The sequence below is a fragment of the Sinohyriopsis cumingii genome, chromosome 12 (assembly GCF_028554795.1).
Source record: "Sinohyriopsis cumingii isolate HCF-2022 chromosome 12, ASM2855479v2, whole genome shotgun sequence".
Taxonomy (NCBI): Eukaryota; Metazoa; Mollusca; class Bivalvia; order Unionida; family Unionidae; genus Sinohyriopsis; species Sinohyriopsis cumingii.
In genome coordinates, this window is record NC_142972.1 from 79,440,702 (window position 1) to 79,459,829 (window position 19,128).

The 19,128-nt window shown below is 35.1% G+C and overlaps 1 protein-coding gene across 3 annotated transcripts in view; it reads left to right on the forward strand.

Moving 5' to 3' along the window:
• Positions 1 to 19,128, forward strand: part of LOC149786805 (histone deacetylase 8-like) — a 126,338-nt gene that overhangs the window by 6,701 nt on the left and 100,509 nt on the right. For all 3 annotated transcript variants that reach the window (XM_089977310.1, XM_089977309.1, XM_089977308.1), the window contains exons 2-5: positions 3,073 to 3,125; positions 4,716 to 4,849; positions 9,779 to 9,920; positions 12,318 to 12,430. In XM_089977310.1, coding sequence (XP_089833436.1) covers positions 3,079 to 3,125; positions 4,716 to 4,849; positions 9,779 to 9,920; positions 12,318 to 12,430 — 436 coding nt within the window. In that variant the 5' untranslated portion in view covers positions 3,073 to 3,078. The remainder of the gene's footprint in view (positions 1 to 3,072; positions 3,126 to 4,715; positions 4,850 to 9,778; positions 9,921 to 12,317; positions 12,431 to 19,128) is intronic.

Genomic DNA, 19,128 nt, shown 5'->3' on the forward strand with positions numbered 1-19,128 from the left:
TGGTTAAATTTTATCAGGCATGGAAATTAAACAACTTGGTAATTGATTGTACAGTAAAACCTGTCTTGAGAGACCAATGCTATAACAGACCACCTGTCTTGAGACACCTGGTTCTCCATGTACAGATTTATTGATTATATAGTGTTATGACCTTCTATGAGAGACCACCAGTCATAAGAGACCATTATGTTTTGGAAGAAGAGGTGGTTATTCAAGACAAGTTACACTGTATTTGGATCATCAGAATCACAATTATCACTGGTCTCAGTTGCCTTAGGTTTTCATTATTTTACTGTAATACTTGTACTAAATATTTCACCATGAGTGAACATTAGCAGTTTGATGATGTTTTTATTGGTGACTTAACAGTATCTACATAGTGTTCTCAATTATTGCAAGGCAAGAAAAAAGTCTTGTTATTGGGAATCCATATCTTAGGGCTTGGACGCCAACTTATTCATGCAAGGAGCCCTTAACTGCAACTTTCAGAAATCAGCGGAGAACACTGCATACTATAATCATTTACACTGCCAGCTCAAAACTTTAAACATACAACATTTTAAGTTAAGCACATTTTCTTAAAATAATCCCATAAAATTGCCTAGTGCTAACTTCATGTTAGTATGACAAAGATCTCGGATTGTTGAGCATAAAAAATGGACAGGTTTCAACACTGATTGGAAGACCTCAAATACTCAGATCGTAATTCCTGGATTGAATGGCAAGTTTACCATATTACTGAAATTTGGTTCAGTTTACTGAGTTACCAGTGGCTGAGATTGGGTTGGTAGTGGTGGTGAGGATAGAATACAATTCACTGTGAATACACAGTCGACTTTTAGTTTTTATATTAGTAGATGTAGTAGTATTTATTGTTGTTATTTTAGATAATATAGTATGAGCAAGAAAAAATAGTTTATCAGTGAGCATTGAGTAGGTGCTGCCAGTAAATTTCTCTGTCAATCCAATTAGAAAAGGAGCAATTTTTATCATCCAGAATATCATTTATTTAAATTTGAATGTTAATTAGTTTTGAAATTAAATCATGTTATAACTTAAGGAAACCAAGAATACAGTGTGAAATATTTGTTATTCTGTAATATTTCATTGATATTATTTTCCCTCACTCTGATGATAAGCAGTAATGGGTGTTGTTGCTCCAGCTGCGCTGTCATTGGACAAGGTAGAGGATAGTTACTGACATTTTGTGTCAGTGAAAGAATACAAATAGAAACACAGGTTGTTACTGTATTTTTATCTGAGTCTTTCACGACATATAAACTTAATCTTAAAACAGCCTTTAGTAAACAGGAAGCAGTGTTGGATTCAACCTAGGAGTTTATCCATTGCAGTGCAAATGATCTGGCCTCAGCTCATAATTATTTTTCTTCTCTGTTATATGTTGTTGTAGCGTTTAACGCCATTTTTCAGCACACGATAGGCTATACATGGCGGCCAGTATTAATGGTGGAGGAAGAACCTGGGAAATCCCCTGAAAGAACCACCGACCCTCGAGAAGCTACTGGCAAGCTTTCTCACATACCCACATTGGCTGAATCTGAGACTCGAACCTACTCAGATAGAGGTGAGATGGCAGTGATCCGTAACGGAGAGCGCTTTAGACCACTCTGCCACTCGGGGCCCCCCTTTTTTATATATAAGCATTCAACAGTATGTTACTTCTATCATAACTGATAGACCTCTTTCACATTTTGCACCACATTTTTAACCCACCTTGTTTAATAATGCAAGATTTCTTCATATAAACAACTTGTCGTAGAGGATGCAACACAAAAGTGACAGTCCTCATGACTCAGAGAACTTGGACATTTTCCATTCTACTGTTATTATTGAACAAAGAGCAAATGCAACTCTCTGTACAGTTTCATAAAGTTTCGGGTCTTTTATAATTATTACAATAACTAACTTTACCACATAAGTCACTGGCAAAGGGACCATGCAAACAATGCACTATTTTTTTTGCAATGTCTTCCTGATTTTGGTTGGTATCCAGTTGGGAGTGTTTGTAAAATTTGGTTACCTCAAGTGTGGTGGAGGTAGTTTGTTCTGAGGCCATATTGTTGAATCCTGTTGATGCTGATTCATAAGAAATAAAGCGTGTATTAATGCTTATGTTTTTTGACATTATTTCTCACTTTAAGCAGCTATTTAGTATTAGTGCTGAAATATCTAGTCATTTTATGTTATTGTGTATTTAGCATTTTGGATGAAAATTGCTTTTTATATATTGGTCAATACATCACTGTATCTTCAATGAGGATGAGATTTACCAAGAGTATGATGATTTTTGTCGCACACTAAGACCCATATTAACTAATTACTTATGGTCAGTCATAATAAAGACTGTTTGATTAGATTTTTGTTCCAATGACTGGCACATTCAGACAGCAAACACAGCTGGGTAAAATGTCACCATATGCCATATAGATTTAAGACAAGGCAGTCTCCAAGAAGGGCAGGGTGTACCCCAGAGAGGGCAGGGTACCATCAAGGGATGGAGGACAGCGTTCAGTTCCTCTTTAAATAGTCCTGCAACAATACTGGAGACTGACCCTGACCTGGATTGTAGAAAAAAAATGGACACAAAGAGGACAAGACAGTCAGTTTATAAAAACCAGTGAAGTCTGCTGACTCTAAGAGGATATCATTACAGCATTTTCCAGGACATAAAAAATGAATGATGGTAAACATTCTGTAGTGCAATAAAAACTTAGACAAAGGCAGTATCAATTTGTATGAACTGTGCTTGAGCCACAGCCTAGAACCTCAGGTTGATGAAGCACACACCATAGTCTCTGGCCATATCGGCCTGGTGGATCAGGCCCTCTGTCTTGGACAGCCCATACCCAGTCATATTTCCCTCATTATATGTAACTAATGTTTAAATATTTTGTGTTTTATATGACTGATTTGTGGACACTATAAGGTAAAAGCTAATATGGTAGAATAGTATATATACTTCATTACTTTGCAAGTGGCAGGAGCATTCGTTTATATTTCATTTAGCCATCTTATAAAATATTGTAAAAATTTGATTATTTTTTTATGAAGGCCAGTATGGTGCATTCCCTGATAGAGGCATACGGCTTGCTGAAACATATGCAGTAAGTATACATTTTTGTAATTGATACATAAAATGCCTGTGATAATTTATGGAAAAATCTAAGTAAATGATCAAGCCATTAGTCTAATTGGGAAAACCTTCATGGATCAAGAAATGAAGTACAAGAAAATTTTTATGAACTGGCCCCTCTCTAGTCCAGCCTTCTTTGTACACTGGCCATATAATTTTGACCCAATAGTTGTAAAACTAATTAAACCTCTATATACTGGCTACCTCTGTTAAATGGACAAAAGGTCCAAACCATGTTTGGGTTAGGAAAGATTCACTGTATTTCATATGAATTCAGAGAAAAGCATACCTCTTTGTCTCTTTATGGCCCTTATAGGGAATTTTATTGCTGCAATTTTTTGTTCAATGACAAGAAGTTATTTCATCCTATGGATTTATGACACCTAAACCTTTTTAATTAGTTCATATGCCTTTAATATTTTGGTTAATGTTTGAGTTCAGCTTGCTTTCTGAAATGCTATTGCTTGTAGTCATGGAACTTGATATATATGCCTCATTTTGGAGTATGATATTCAGCATAATTCAGTCACTTTGTATGCTGATCTGTAATATTTCATACTGTTTTGATTTTATTGCACTGTAATAGGACAGTTTCTTAGACATAATATTCATCCTTGCAGACTCATTTAGCTTGAGATACAAATGAGTAGTAAGGAACAGTACCATTCAGTGTCATGCAATCCAACCATTATTGCCATTTGCAGTTTTCTTCTTTTTATGGCTCTGCCATATGTATGGATGGGGCATATACAGTAATTATGACCTATATTTTCCTAATAAGTTTTGAAGGAATTCATGGATTGAATCCAAATTGGTCTGACACTTAAAATTAAAAAGATCTAGGCTATTATGACTTTTCCTTGTCTTGTCACAAAATTCTGCAGAGTTATGGTCCCTGTTTGACCTAACACTTTTACCATCAGTTATTGGTGTGGGCATATGTGTCAAATGGACACATTTCTAATTTAAGCATTTCAGCACATAAATGTATGCCTTTTTCCTTTCATATGCTTGGTAATAATTGTTCTACATTCCAAAAATGTTTAAAAGTTTGTACGGTAGTTTCTTTGCAAACTGAAATTTCTTAAAAATTCTTCAGTATAACCATGAATTATAAATTTGTCTTGTCTTTGATGTCATTGAATTTTCATCAAACATCCAGGAACATAATACATGTACATCTATATACCTTTGCTAAAGTCAGTTTATTAAGTATATAGTTTATGTATGTACTGTATAGTGTACTATCTGATTAAAATTGAGAGCTATGAAATAATGGAGATCTGACAGGCATGCACACAAATTCATGTTTTGGCAACCTTTGTAATTCCTGGTTCATATAAGCCTTGTATTTCATCTTAGGGAGAGTTATTGTAAGCAACAAGACATTCTAGTTGTGATGTTTCACTTTCACCTGTATGAAAGCTCTAATTTGATTGGTGAATAGAAATATCAGCAGAATATAATCTTATTACATGTGATCATCAGGTCTACTCTTTGATAAAGTATAGATCTTGATCAGAATGCGTAATCCCAGCTTGTATGTTTTTTCGTCTTTCAGAGTTATATCTCCCTCTGAGGCTACTCTAGAAGACATGAAACAATTCCACACAGAGGACTACCTCAGTTTTCTTGGAAAGATTGCTGATCAAGAGGACGAGGATTTTGATGAGGAGGCACATCAGTATGGACTTGGTAGGTATTTAGTGTGGTGAAATGTAGAATGATGGAATATACTTGAGTGTGGGAGGATGAGAGATAGGATTTAGAGGCATAACAAAGTAGGATGCTATAATATGGGAGGCTGTGTATATTTTGCAAGTGCTACCTTGCTGTAAAGCCTCTCTGTATAAATTAGTCAAATTTTATTTTAATATTGGTGAATAATTTATTCCCTGCACTTTATCCTTGTTTATTACTTTCCTTTGTTATACCTGTCTTAAATCTGGCATATTGATTTTCACAAGCCTTTGCCCAAGTATCTTGAAAACCTCTTTATTGCTATTCATTCAGGATGGATTGTCATATCAACAGGGTTTTTTCACTTGTGGCTGGTTGGTCCTAAATTAAAATGGTTCTAGCCTGATATCCAGTATGGCTGACATGACAGCTGTATTTAGTATTGTATTACTACTCCAGAATGACTGGTCACATTGACATTTATTTTTCTCCAGGAGACTTCTTGATGTCTGATTGGTCCTGTAGGAAAATGTAGTTTCTTGAACAGCCAGTATGATCTCCATAGCAGCCATTTTGAAAGAATTGTTAACACAACTCATCCTAAATTAATGGTCCTGTGTACATGGTGTTTATACTGTAAGACTTCTTGTGACTTCTAGTTTTTCCTAAATGAAAATGGTCCTGCCTACATGATGTTTATACTATGAGACTTCTTGTGACTTCTAGTTTGTCCTAAATGAAAATGGTCCTGCCTACATGATGTTTATACTATGAGACTTCTTGTGACTTCTAGTTTGTCCTAAATGAAAATGGTCCTGCCTACATGGTGTTTATACTATGAGACGTCTTGTGATTTCTAGTTTGTCCTAAATGAAAATGGTCCTGCCTAAATGGTGTTTATAGTATGAGACTTCTTGTGACTTCTAGTTTGTCCTAAATGAAAATGGTCCTGCCTACATGGTGTTTATACTATGAGACTTCTTGTGACTTCTAGTTTGTCCTAAATGAAAATGGTCCTGCCTACATGGTGTTTATACTATGAGACTTCTTGTGACTTCTGGTTTGTCCTAAATCAAAATGGTGCTGCAAAGACATCCATTATAGTCACCACAGGGGTCATCTTGGAAATTTTGCTATCACTACTTTTACTGATTTATTATTTATGTCCGCATGTAGTTTTCACAGAAAATTGTCTTATGATGTTTTCTTTTGTCCTAAATGAAAATGGTGCATATCTAACCTAAAATACAGCTACAGTGGCCATCTTGAAAGTTATTTATTACTATTTCTCCAAGATGCTGGTCTTATCTACATTTTGCTATCACTAGTAGACTTCTTACGATGTCTAGTAGATCCTATATGGGGGGCACTCTACAGATATTATGAGCTTCTCAGAGAGTGGTGGGTGTAAGGTGGAATTGTTTACATTTGTAACATGCACAGTGGAGAGAATGTTGGTATACCTCTATGTTTCATGTACTGTGGCTGAAATTTCTTTGGATATTGTACTTGTGGAAATTGTACATGATCTTAGCACACATTTAACTAAAATGACTGCTCCCTTGTGCTAAAATAATCAGCCTCAGTTAGACTTAAAAGTACACTATTTTTAGCAGTTATTAAAATTGGAAAACATTTTGCCAGACTATCCAGTACCAGCTTTAGAAAGTGCAGTGGATATATTACCAAATATATTAAATGTAAAAAAAAACGTTTTCAGCTCTTTTTTTATAATTTACTTCTAAAGTCTAGGAAGTAAAATTTGGCCAAGCAGAGCTTGCAGTTTTTTGAGAGGTGCACATCTGAAGTAAAGCCAAGCTGTGTACTCTGTAACCCATGTTATACCTATCAGTCATACACCAGAACAAAGGGAGTTAAAAATTCTCTGAACAATACATAAGATGCACAGTGTCTTTATTAAAAAGCCAGTATAAACAGTGAGGAAACCCAGGGAAATTCTTTTTCTTTAAAATTCAAACCCTATGCAGAATAAGAAACTGTAGAGCACCACCAATGGAAATGGTGATATTCAGTAAGGTCACCATAGTAGCATCTGGAAAATCTTGTTACCATTACTCAGTTGATATGGAAAGTTATATTAGCACGAGGCCTTCACCAAGAAAAGTGCTTATCTGAAAACCGGTATCTTGAAACTCTTCAGTATTGCTACTCCACTTATAAATGGAAAGTCACTTTGTCATGAGGCTTCACCAGGAGAGTTCTTATGGTGTCTAGATTAAGCTAAATGAAAATGATGCAAACTGACTCAGCATTGCAACCATGGTATCCATCATGACAATAATGTTATCTTTACCCCTCTTAAATTTATGCCATAATTTTGGCATGTTTCAGATGGCATAAAATAATTACTTTCTTTGTCATTCGAAGACATTAAATACTATTATTTGTTTTCTGAAAAAAAAACACCAGTAGACAAATATGCACACTGCCCCCCCTCCCCGAATAATGAAAAAGTTATCAGCACTTCCTATGATAATGTGCTATCATGAAATAAAACAAGCATTTTTCCTTCCTTATATGTAGGGTAATGAATGAATGAAAACTGGTATTACTTGCCTGTTTGATACATGTCCCTCCACCAGATAATACAGCCACATGGTGCTCAGCATTAGTTAGGACAGGTTGGCCTGGTGTCAGGATAATGAGACTGGGTAGGACATCATCCTACATGATGCAGCTAGACATAATGCTACATGATGTGACTAGACATCACTATGTGACAGGGTGGACTTAATGTACCAAAGAGTTAGCACCAAGAAGCAATGTTTATCATTGACTATTGTTTAGTTGTTTATAAAGTAGAGGTTAATTAGAGTTGGAACAAGAACTGAGCTTAATCCAAGGTAAATAATGACCATGAGGATAAGGAGTTTGTTTTATTGCATGTGTACTTGGAATTTACTAATCCATACTGATTCTTTGATGTATTGTTTAATGAGAGAAAAATAATAGGGAATCATGGCTTCAATGTAAAACAGAAATAATACTAATTTCATTGTCTTTAATCAAAGCCATGACTGTCATACCAGCTTAAAGTGGACTCGTGTGTAAAGATATCCACACTGAAAAAAATTCACCTATTTTGTGCACTGAACGAAGCGCTAGTTGAAAAACAATAATGCTTATGATGTAAAATATGCATGATCTTCATACATTTGGCTGATTTTTGGCACAATTGTTTTTAAAAATCAGAATGTACCTGCAATCATGCATCCCACAATACACCATAATATGACTCTGAGTTTAAATGAAATATCTGGAAATTTGTTTATGACAATTGACACAAAAGATTTAATAATTTTAGTTCATGAAGTTCATGGTCACAAAATATTTATTGCTAACTGAACAAAGTGAACTTTATCACTATTAAATTACTGGCAAACACTCCATGACTTTATATGTATCTCTATTAAATTACTGGCAAACACACCATGACTTTATCTCAAACACACCATGACTTTGTCTCTGTTAAATTACTGGCAAACACACGGTGACTTTATCTCTGTTATATTACTGGCAAACACACCGTGACTTTATCTCTATTATATTACTGGCAAACACACCGTGACTTTATCTCTATTAAATTACTGGCAAACACACCATGACTTTATCTCTGTTAAATTACTGGCAAACACACCGTGACTTTATCTCTGTTAAATTACTGGCAAACACACTGTGACTTTATCTCAGTTAAATTACTGGCAAACACACCGTGACTTTATAGGAAAAAGACACAGATGATCTTTTTATACCATGTTTGAAAACATGAGTTCTAGACAAAATCATAGTCAAACAATGTCTGATAATTAGAAAGCATTTAAATATTATTTTTGCCCAGAATTTTGGTGTCCAAAAACATGCTGAAAAAATAGGATTCACAATAGTCTCTTCTCTGCAACAACATGTGAATATCCCTAAAACAAGAAATATATAAGACAGTGACAGTTGTATCCCAGGTATTCAGTAGTGAAGTAGAAAGTGGACCGAATGTCCACAAAATCATATATAACCCAGTACTATAAAAAGTTATTTTAAATGCACACACCCCCAACAGCTCATAGAAACTTAGGTGTCACTCATGCACATTGAAGGCAAAAACTTAACTTTGAACTTCCTGTTTCCTGGTTTTATAATCACTAAATTTAAATGTGGCTATATCAGAAAGTATTGCTTCTATTTTTTTCCTTTTCATTTTGATTCAAAATAGGTCTGAGCAAGTTTCGCAGGGTGAATATGTTCTGTATGAACTATGAACTTGCTTGACTTGACAAGTGAACTAAACATTTTATATAAGGCTGCATTATGTAAAATGCAGGTAATTTGTATGGCTATAATGAACAGTGCTATCAAGATGGAACACTGTATGTGGAAGTACATCAGTATTTTTTATATAATCTGGGTATGGGTGCAGTATACATTGTGAAAATGATGCAAAAAATATACATCTGTAGTGCAGAAAAATGAGGAAAACAGTGATGAGGCACAACAGTGTAATGCAGTATGGAATAGTGCAGAAAGATGAGAGAAAGAATGATAAGACACATTAGTGTGGAATAGTGCAGAAAGATGAAGAAATGAATGATGAGGCACAGCAGTGTATTGTAGTGTATATTGTGGAGGTGCAGTAGTATGAACTGAATAGGGATAAATTACAGTATTTTGCAGTGAGATGTGATAAAGAAGGAGAACAATGATACACAGCTGTATGACTGGATAGGGATTGCAGTGTAATGTAATGAAGTGTAGAAGATGGGAAGTTATGTGAAGAAGATCGGTAAGCTGGAGTATGCAGGTATTGTAATGTATGGTATAGTCTAGTGAGGATTAGACATATAGTGAGGATACACATCAGTAAGCACTTGTTTTGAAGTATATGTACAAGGATGAGGAATATTAAATTGAAATTGAATATGCTTTTTTCAGGTTATGACTGTCCAGTTTACAAAGAGGTGTACAAGTTGGCTTGTCTAGTCAGCGGGGCCACATTGAAGGCAGCAGATCTATTAATTTCCTCACAGGCAAGGACTGTTATGAACTGGTTTGGTGGCTGGCACCATGCCAAAAGGTTAGTTGCTTTATTTGACACTATTCTTTTGTGGGGGCGGGGGATTAAGCACAATTTGTGATCTAGAACAATCCTCTGCAATTCCTGATTTCTCTAGCAAGAACTTAATAAATTAGTTTTCAACTCATGGCAGCCAAGAAAGGTCTGAATTGATATTTTCCTAATTTGATTTTGAGAGAGATTGAAGTTTTTAATAAAGAGCAAAAACCTTTTCTATACCAGAGTTCATATTCATTGCTAGCTGGTATCAGATTTTGTTTTAAGCATCAATCTACATTGCCAGGGTACTACTTCCATAGTGCATAACATTATAGATATTTTGGGCATATTCTACCTCAGAGTCTCTACTTTTATCCTATTTTCTGGAGCTGGGGTTTCTCGCTTTTTATTCTAAGTTTTTTGGAGTTAAGAATGGTGATGGAAAAATGGCAATCACTAAACCTATATGATTCACACGGATCAGTGAACACCAAACAGAATACAAATAGTCCAGAATAAAGCCATAAACATAACTTTGCACCATTTCCAAATTTGGGACATAGTTACATGGATTTGTTTTGATTGTTTATAACTAACATTTCTCATGCTTAAAAACATAACAGATTTTAATCAGTTTGTAGTTCAAGTCTTGATAAAATCATAGTGAGTTGTGAGTTAGGGTTTTTGGAAAAAGTTGGAATACTACCAGTTACTGCCTGCAACTGATGTTAAAATATTCAAACCCAGAATGGATACATGTGATTTGTGACCCTGGTGTTGAAGTATTCCCATGCCGACTTTATACATGTAATAGATTTTTATGCCATTGAGAGAGAGGGCATATATCATTTGGGTTGTCCATTTGTGTGTTTCTTTGATAATATCTGATCATTATACAGGTACACACTCCGTGCCACCCTACATTTACATTAAAACCTGATAGAGCATGCAAATCCATGTTAGTAGTAGCTGATGCCAATCTCCCTATAAAAAGGAGAATCACTCTTATTTGAATTCCACCTTAGTGGGCAGACAACTTTCAGTACTTTTGTTGCTAGAGTGAGTTGATTTGTGAGTTTATAGTCATACTCATAATGTATTATGATTGTGTTAATATTATTGAAGAAAAATATATTACACCAAAGCTCGTTTTCCAAAGGATTCTATCCTTGGATAAGCATGGAGTTAAGAAGTAATACATATTTTGGTTAATTTTTTTCTGATCTTTAATAAACTTCTGGCTCAGTTCGCTTTAATGATTATTTGATTGCATAATATCATTCTTTCTTTTGTACTGTTGCTTCATGGTTTTGTCCATTGGTGCAGCAGTGGGGTCAAAAGTTCAAAGCATATTTGAATTATGGCATTACATTTTTATTTATCACCATGGACTGCTAATTGGATTATGTCCTTTGATAGGACTGTTATGTCAAAGAGTTTAACATTTGTTCTGGGGTTTATGCAAAAGATGATAACCGTACTGTCAAAATCAGCTTGCATGTCTGGATATAAGCTCTTATACTGCTTTTTAAGACACACTTTAAAATAAACTTGTTTAACTTTACTTGCAGTCAGTTTTTAATCCTTCAAAGAGTAATGTCCCAAAAATGTGTGGAATTTTACTTTTTCAAGTTTCATATGTGTATATTTTGAGGATTATCTAGATTGTAATGTAATTGTAGACATAGACATTAATTTGTTACAAAACATGAAAATGATGTTTAAACTGTTTTACAGTGATTTTTTAACAAAAAAAAGACTAGAGTTGAGATTATGCTCAGAATACAAAAGCATTCGATGGCCAGAAAGAGTGGGGTGGGGAACACATCAACATGAGATCTTGTGAAGTAAACTTGGCTTTTCTGTACATTTGGGTGAAATGACATGCATTTAGCCTGAATTCTATCCTCCCATCCCTCTTTCCTACATGAGTGCTCTCCTTTACCCTGTAGATGACATCATTATTATAATGATGTCATGAATGTCTGCAAGGTTTCTTGTGTTTTTAGTAATGAAGAAGAGAAGTTTTCCTGACTTTTAAACAGTGAGCTTTGTTTCTTTGTTGCAAGCTCAACTTTTTATGCTCTATCTGTAGACATAAAACCTGGTAGAAAATAGATGGCATTTTTAAGTCTATGTTGATATTAATGACACTGCCAGTTTTTTTCCTCCAAACTATGTGGTGCGATAAAGAAATTCCACCCTTGTTAGCAGAATTTATGGGTAGAAATGAAGCATTGCTGATTTGCCTCACACAAGTTCTAACCCTTGGGTGGGATTTCCATATCAAATGCATCTACATATGATATATTCTGTTGATCTCCCCTTGCTGTTTCACATTGACAAATTCAGCCACATTGAGTAAAATTTCTGCACAACATAAAAAGCTAGCAATACTACTTAATTCTTGTTTTGCAGAGACAGTGCTGCTGGTTTGTGCTATGTGAATGATATTGTATTAGGAATTCAACGGCTCAGACAAAGGTTTGGCCGGGTGCTTTATGTCGACCTTGACCTTCACCATGGGGATGGTATGTACACTTTATGATTATCAAACTATAATTCGTCAAGCTTCTCTCGATAGATCCTATGAATTCACTGTTATGTCTTCAGATACATTAGCCAATCATAATATCTTAGCAGAACATCCCCTGCCTCTCAAATCCAGCCCTCTCAAATTAAAAAAGATGTTCACAGTGTCATTTTGGCGTGTTCTTGCAAGAAAAACTATAGAAGTTCATCAGCTTCCTGAAGTGGAAGTCCCACAGGAGTGGTTCCTTCTCAGATAGGTTGGATGCCAGATCCCATCAATGGCCAATTTCTACTTCTGCCTGTACCTGATTAGCAAGTTCTTGCTAGAAGACCTTGAATGTAATCTTTATCCTTTCACCAGTTTGAGTGTTCCTTCATTTTCCTTACCAAAGGGTAGTATACTCCATCCATTGTCAACCTTTGCCAAACAATAAATATTATTTCCATAATTTTCTCTGGCATTTACCCTAATTCACAGAGTCCACTTCATGGTAAGTTCAGTTTGATGCTTGGCTGATTTCACCTGTGTATGCCATAGTCTTGCTCTGATTACATTTATCATCAACAGTGGTCATTATTAAATATGTGGTGTATATGCATGTAAGCTGGCTGAAAATAATGACCCCACCTGTATAAATTGTATGGGTTATAGTTTCAAAATGTACTTGTGATATTTGCAGTTACTCAGGGTTCCCACGCTATCAGGAAAAAGTCGGGAGAAATTATAATTTCTTTCCTGACCATGAAAAATCCTGTCATTTCACAAATATTGATGAAAGTTATTGAAAAACCCGGGAATTTTGCGCCAGCACTTGATGCCCGAAACAATCATGTGATTGAGTCGTAACTAAGCTGATCGTGAGTGAAATTTATCAAGTTATAACCAGAATATTTGGAGGTGCAGTATGGATTATTTGGTTGTTTGCAATAAACATATATACTGAGTCAATCCAAATGCCCAGTGGATTAGATTTGTCTAGTAGACTTTTAGACAAAGTCAGCTCAATATCCGTATCTTTCCTTACATGGAAGCTATGAAAACTAATCTAGCATCACAAGAGGCCGACATGGAGATAGCCTAGCAAACTTTAAACGTTGTTTGATCAAGTGATACATGCATGAAATCGATATGAAAATTACTTATTTTTCTCAGAAATTGTGAGTTGTAAAATCGTTATGTCTTTAATCTGCTGAAATGTGACCTGGTGCTCGCAATTTGCATTGCTAGTCTCATGAGTACTGTACATATATCTAACAACCCACCTTTTCAAATGTTGTAGAGAAAGAAAAAAAAAAATTAAATGAAAGTCGTATACTGGTTGCAATAAAAATACAAAAATGAAAGAATACAAAATTCTCCATATATATATATTCCGAGAACAACTTTTGGACCATTCTTGTATCATGTGACCACCACGTTGACAAGTGATCTCTGCTTGATAAATCAGACTGGCTAGATTGCTGGCTTTTACAAAAAGTGTCTGACTTTCATTTGATATAATTGAATTTCTGTACAACAACATTATAAAGGAGTTTGTTGTTGATATCACATGAATATTGGACTTACGATGTCCTCATTTGAGATTTGTGACGAGTAAATGGTGAGTATTGGTATTGGTTCAGGTTTCATCTACGCCATAGTTTCATCATGTTTGACTGTGGATTAACAACATAATGATTATAATACTTGCCATTTCTGAGAAAATAATGGTGAAAATAAAGGTTAATTCGCCAGATTGGATTCACGAGAATGTCGTTCGAGAGTTATGCGTTGGTATGTAACTGTCTTTTGTATATGTGTAGTTTTTCAGTCTTGTGATTCTGAAGCAATAAAAAATGCGTGAGAAAAGTTGAATCGAGCAGAGGGTTGTGATTGCGCTTGCACTCCTTATGTTCATTTATATTACAGATAAGGTGATTTCATGTTGTCAGAGATTTCGCTGTACTTTATTGATAAAACGTCAGACTCCTGTGCTTGAACCTGTAACCCAGAAAATCCTATTTACTATGTATCTATTAGAATCATACAAATAACTACATTTTATTAAAGATGGAAATTTATACCTTAAAAGAATTCTGCATCGTAATCAAAGTTTCCAATTTTGCAAGTTGTGTCACACATACAAGATCCTCCGCTGCCCAACATGTCAGCTTGCCACTTAAAATGGGATTCTCACAAAATTTCCCCGCATACTGTCTGTTTATAAATTCTTTAGTAATTTTTTCACCATCAGTAAGATGTTGTAAACACATTACACCCTATTCATTTTGTTTGTCTTCCACATAATAGCTCATTTTTTATATAAAATATTGAATTTTGCTAAGTTCTTTTACAAGATCGGTTTAGTTGGCTTAATATCGCTTGACATTTATTGGCACGTTACGTTGTATTTTGTAAACCTAGCTATAATTCTGATCAAATTACTCGACTGAACTGCTAGCACAAACAGTCCAACATAGTGTATTTCATTTCTATAGCCCAATGGATAAACATCACTTCTTTTCGAAGCTGTGCGCAGAATTGTCCGACATATCACAAGTCATGAACACACGGTGGTGATATCCTGTATGTCCAAAATTAATATTATTTAGAACAGAATATTGTGGTGATAATTGCCTCTTTTCAAATCGTAAGCATTTCAGTATTTTATTTTCGTCAATCGGTGGAATTCGGTATGCATTTTATTTAAGTATTGGAGACAGAAACCTTAGGTGCGCAGAAATGCCTGACATCATTGTATATATAAAAAGAACAATAGAGCTTCAGTATCAATACATGTTTGGGGACTGGTTTAACGAATTATAAGAAGACAAGTTGTATTTTCATAAAATTCAGTCCTTGTTTATACAACAGTATGTACATGTACTTTTAAAGGTCTTTTGTCAAAACTTAAATCAACCCTTTTGAAAATGTTTTTTAAATGATGGATTTTTAACCGGATCGTCTTAAGGAGATTAGGTTGTTTGAAAAATTTTGTTTGGGATTTTATTTGCACAGATACATTCAGGGTTAAACTCTTTTCATTACAAGGCAAGATTCTAATTATTTGAGTTTATTTTTCTTTCCATACTGTTATAGAATTAAAGGTTTGAAAGGAAACAAAACATAATTTATGTTCATTATGTTGTTCTCACTTATCAACATAATGCAGCAAAATAAAGTTAGAATTTTTATTCTGTACATTGAAATGACTTTACATGCTAATTTATAGGAATATAATCAAACTTGTTTTGTATGGTACATTGTGTGGTTTTGTACATGATCATCTTTTCTGACTTCGATGCTTTTGGAGAGTCTTAAAAGAGAAACAGCTTTAAATTTAGAAAATGCATGTTTTATAATCTAAATTGTTCTTTAGTTCCATTCATTAATGGTCATATGTTAACCTTGAAAAAAGTAATTTCAACTTGGAAAAGCCCTGGAAATGACCTGGAAATTTATCATTAGAAAAGCGTGGGAACCATTTGTTACTGTTCCAACAAGAGATAGGCAACCGTCCTGGCCATGCAGTTCAACTGGGATAATAAGAGAGCCAAAAAATGCTAAAGCAAGGATGCACATGCCATCAGTATTTCAGCCATTGCCACTTCCACTGATAACTTTCTCATGACTGAGTCACAGGAGGCAGTCATTTTGCCCGATCAAGAACAGTTCTGACATTCATTGCTATGATGGACTTCCTAGACAGTTACAGCCCAACTGTCACCGAAGTATGACATATAAAGCATTCCATTATGATACAGACTGCTGTGCACATACTAAACATAGTACAGTGGCCCACCATGATCATTATTGGACATTCAGTGACTTCAAACAGACCCTGGTACAATTTATGGTGGTCATTTCCTAGATAGCCAGTACTGAACTTCAGCTCCTGGCATTAGTGAGCCGTGGACCATAACACCAGCAACAGCAAAACCTTGACTAACACCATCTACTACTGCGACTGGGCACAATGATTTGTTTTCTCAGCATATCAAGTCCTTGACTAAAAATACATACAGTATCTAGTGCCTGTACACAGCAGGTCGATGTATGGGTCTATTGCAGATGACCAACACATCATAACCTATCTTTCATTGTTAATGAATTACAGAGCGCTTCAAGTCACATTTCTTTAAAAAAAATTGAAAATGAATATCATATCATAACATAATATGGTTTCTCTTCCAATGAATTTTTAATGAAAAATATTTTGCAAAGATCTGAAAAAGTCATTTTAAAAACGGCAGGTATCAGGGAGGAACCTGTACCGTCAAGCAGACAAGATAGTATTATAAACTACCATATATCAACAAAATACTTTGGTGTGAAAAGGCCCGTAATACTAACGAAATTGCCTGAATGACAAGTAGGTCTATTTTGGCTTTCCTTTTGACCCCCAAAAGCCTTTTTAGGCGAAAACTCTGGCCCCGAAAAGATACAGATTGGCAAGCTGCGAAATAACTTACGAAAAGAGACACTAATGGAGATCACAAAAACTGTATGGCTACTACAAGCCAGATCGATTGGCTAAATGTTTTGAAAAAATACAAGTACGCATAGTAAATGAAGATTATTTAACTCTACAATAGGTAAATTCACAACTCAGGAATATTTGATTCGAATGTGACTCTCACATGTTTGGCATTATGGTAGGGACTGCCCGATAGATAGGTAACTTGGCATGGATTTGATATAATTAAAGAATATAAGGTTGCAGCCTTGGTAGTGGAAGGAGTCCTTTTGGTGCCTTCCTTTCGATTGCTTGTTTGGGAGGCATTGTCTTAATAGCGGTTAAACGCAAAAATCAAAAAGTACACAAATGTGTACAAACTCACCAATCGCACATACCAATTGGTGCACATGACTTTAATCCAAAGTATATATATATATGTCATATATAATACAACTAAAAACAACATAGACACTGATTTGCTCTCACATCATGTGCCTGCAGATCTGGGTAGAACAAACAGCATAGACCCAGATCTGCCAGTGCATTATGCAGTGGCAAATCAGTGTCAAGGGTTTTTCTGTTGGACCAGACTTATAGGCCAGTAGATATGCTACAATGATTTTCATTACATTTTTTTAAAATCAAAATGTAAATAAATGGATGAAAAGCAGCTATTCAAAGCACACCTGTAATTAAAGGAGCACAATATAAATTTTCAAAAAGTTTGCTTTCACGTTTTCTGTCTGTTTCAGAATGCCAAATTGTTTTAAATGAAGCCCGTGTTCCATCCAAAAATACTGAAAATTGTGTTTAAAGATGGCAGACTTTGATGTACATGGGGCTTTCCTTGTCTAAAAATAGAGCTTGACTCTGGATAATATGATTATGTGAGAAATAAAGTTATCTAAGTCACAAACAGCATGAGAGTAGATGTTGAAGCTTTCATTAATTTAGGAGATAATCAAAGACTATGCATTGGTGTCATTAATGGGATAAAATAATTTTAATATATAGTAATGTACTCTGAATTAAAGCATTTTTTTAAAATGCAAATTTAGAGCAGCTTGGATAAAGCATGTAATTTGTTGTGTAATGTGATCATGGGGGTCATCACTAAGTTTTACCAATTTAAAATTTACATTCTAGAGATTCTCTTTCTCTCTTTCTCTCTATCTCTCTCTCTCTCTCTCATAAAACAAAGGAATAAAAGGATGAGCCATCTATCAGTTTATTTATTTGGTAAACACATAATCATCCTAACTTCACTCATAGTGCAAGTTCAATGTTAATAAGCGAATCCGATAGGAGTTTTAGCATGGACATGTAAGACAGATGGTTCCACAGACAGAAATGGGCAAAGTAACTCCCATATACAGTAAAAACTACTATAAACAACCTCTGCTATGAGCGAACACCTGTAATTTCCATCCACAATCATAATGCATGCATCGATTTTATTATATAAATGCTCTGTTGTCAGTGACCACCTGCTAAACACAACCAGTGACCACGATGTCTTGGCAAAATATGCATTTTAACACTGCTATGAATGACTGCATTACAAAACCAGGATAAACTCCACTGACCTTTTTTAATCCAATGACCGCTTATATGTTATTAAAAAAAGAGGTTGGCTAATGGTATCTGAAAGTTGGATATGGTGCTTTTATATTTTCTATTGTTAACCAGACTAAAATACCTGTAGAGTATCCAAGCACTTAGCCTGGTTCCAGGCCTTATTGTGGCTACCATCGATATGTATGGGTAGGACCCATCATCCAGCTCTATGAATGACCACATCGTGAGAACAGAGATACACTCCACTGACCTTTATGTAATCATTTGTAAGAATGATTGCTTGAATAGTAAAAATTGCTCTGATCAAAAACACGCCTGGAAAAAAAAAGGCTACCGGTTAGTATATAGTGACAGATGGTGTAGTGCGTAAACCAGGCAAATGTACATGTCATGAGTTTCCATTGTAATGCTGAAATTAAGGTAGTGGTTGCCTATATTGTTTGTCTTTAGAATTAATCCATACTGCCTTGGGGTGAACAAGGTCTTTGTTTATTAAACCAGCAAGTGATTATCCATTTGTGGGATTCGATTGATGGTGGTGTTAAAGGCTTATGGTGTTTGTTGTCTCCCCCCCCCCAATGTTATAGCAATTACATGGCAGTCACCAAGCTTCGTCTATTCAAGTTGGTGCAGTGGGGTTACACACTTGTTTATAGAGTTAACCCTGTATGTCTTTTTTT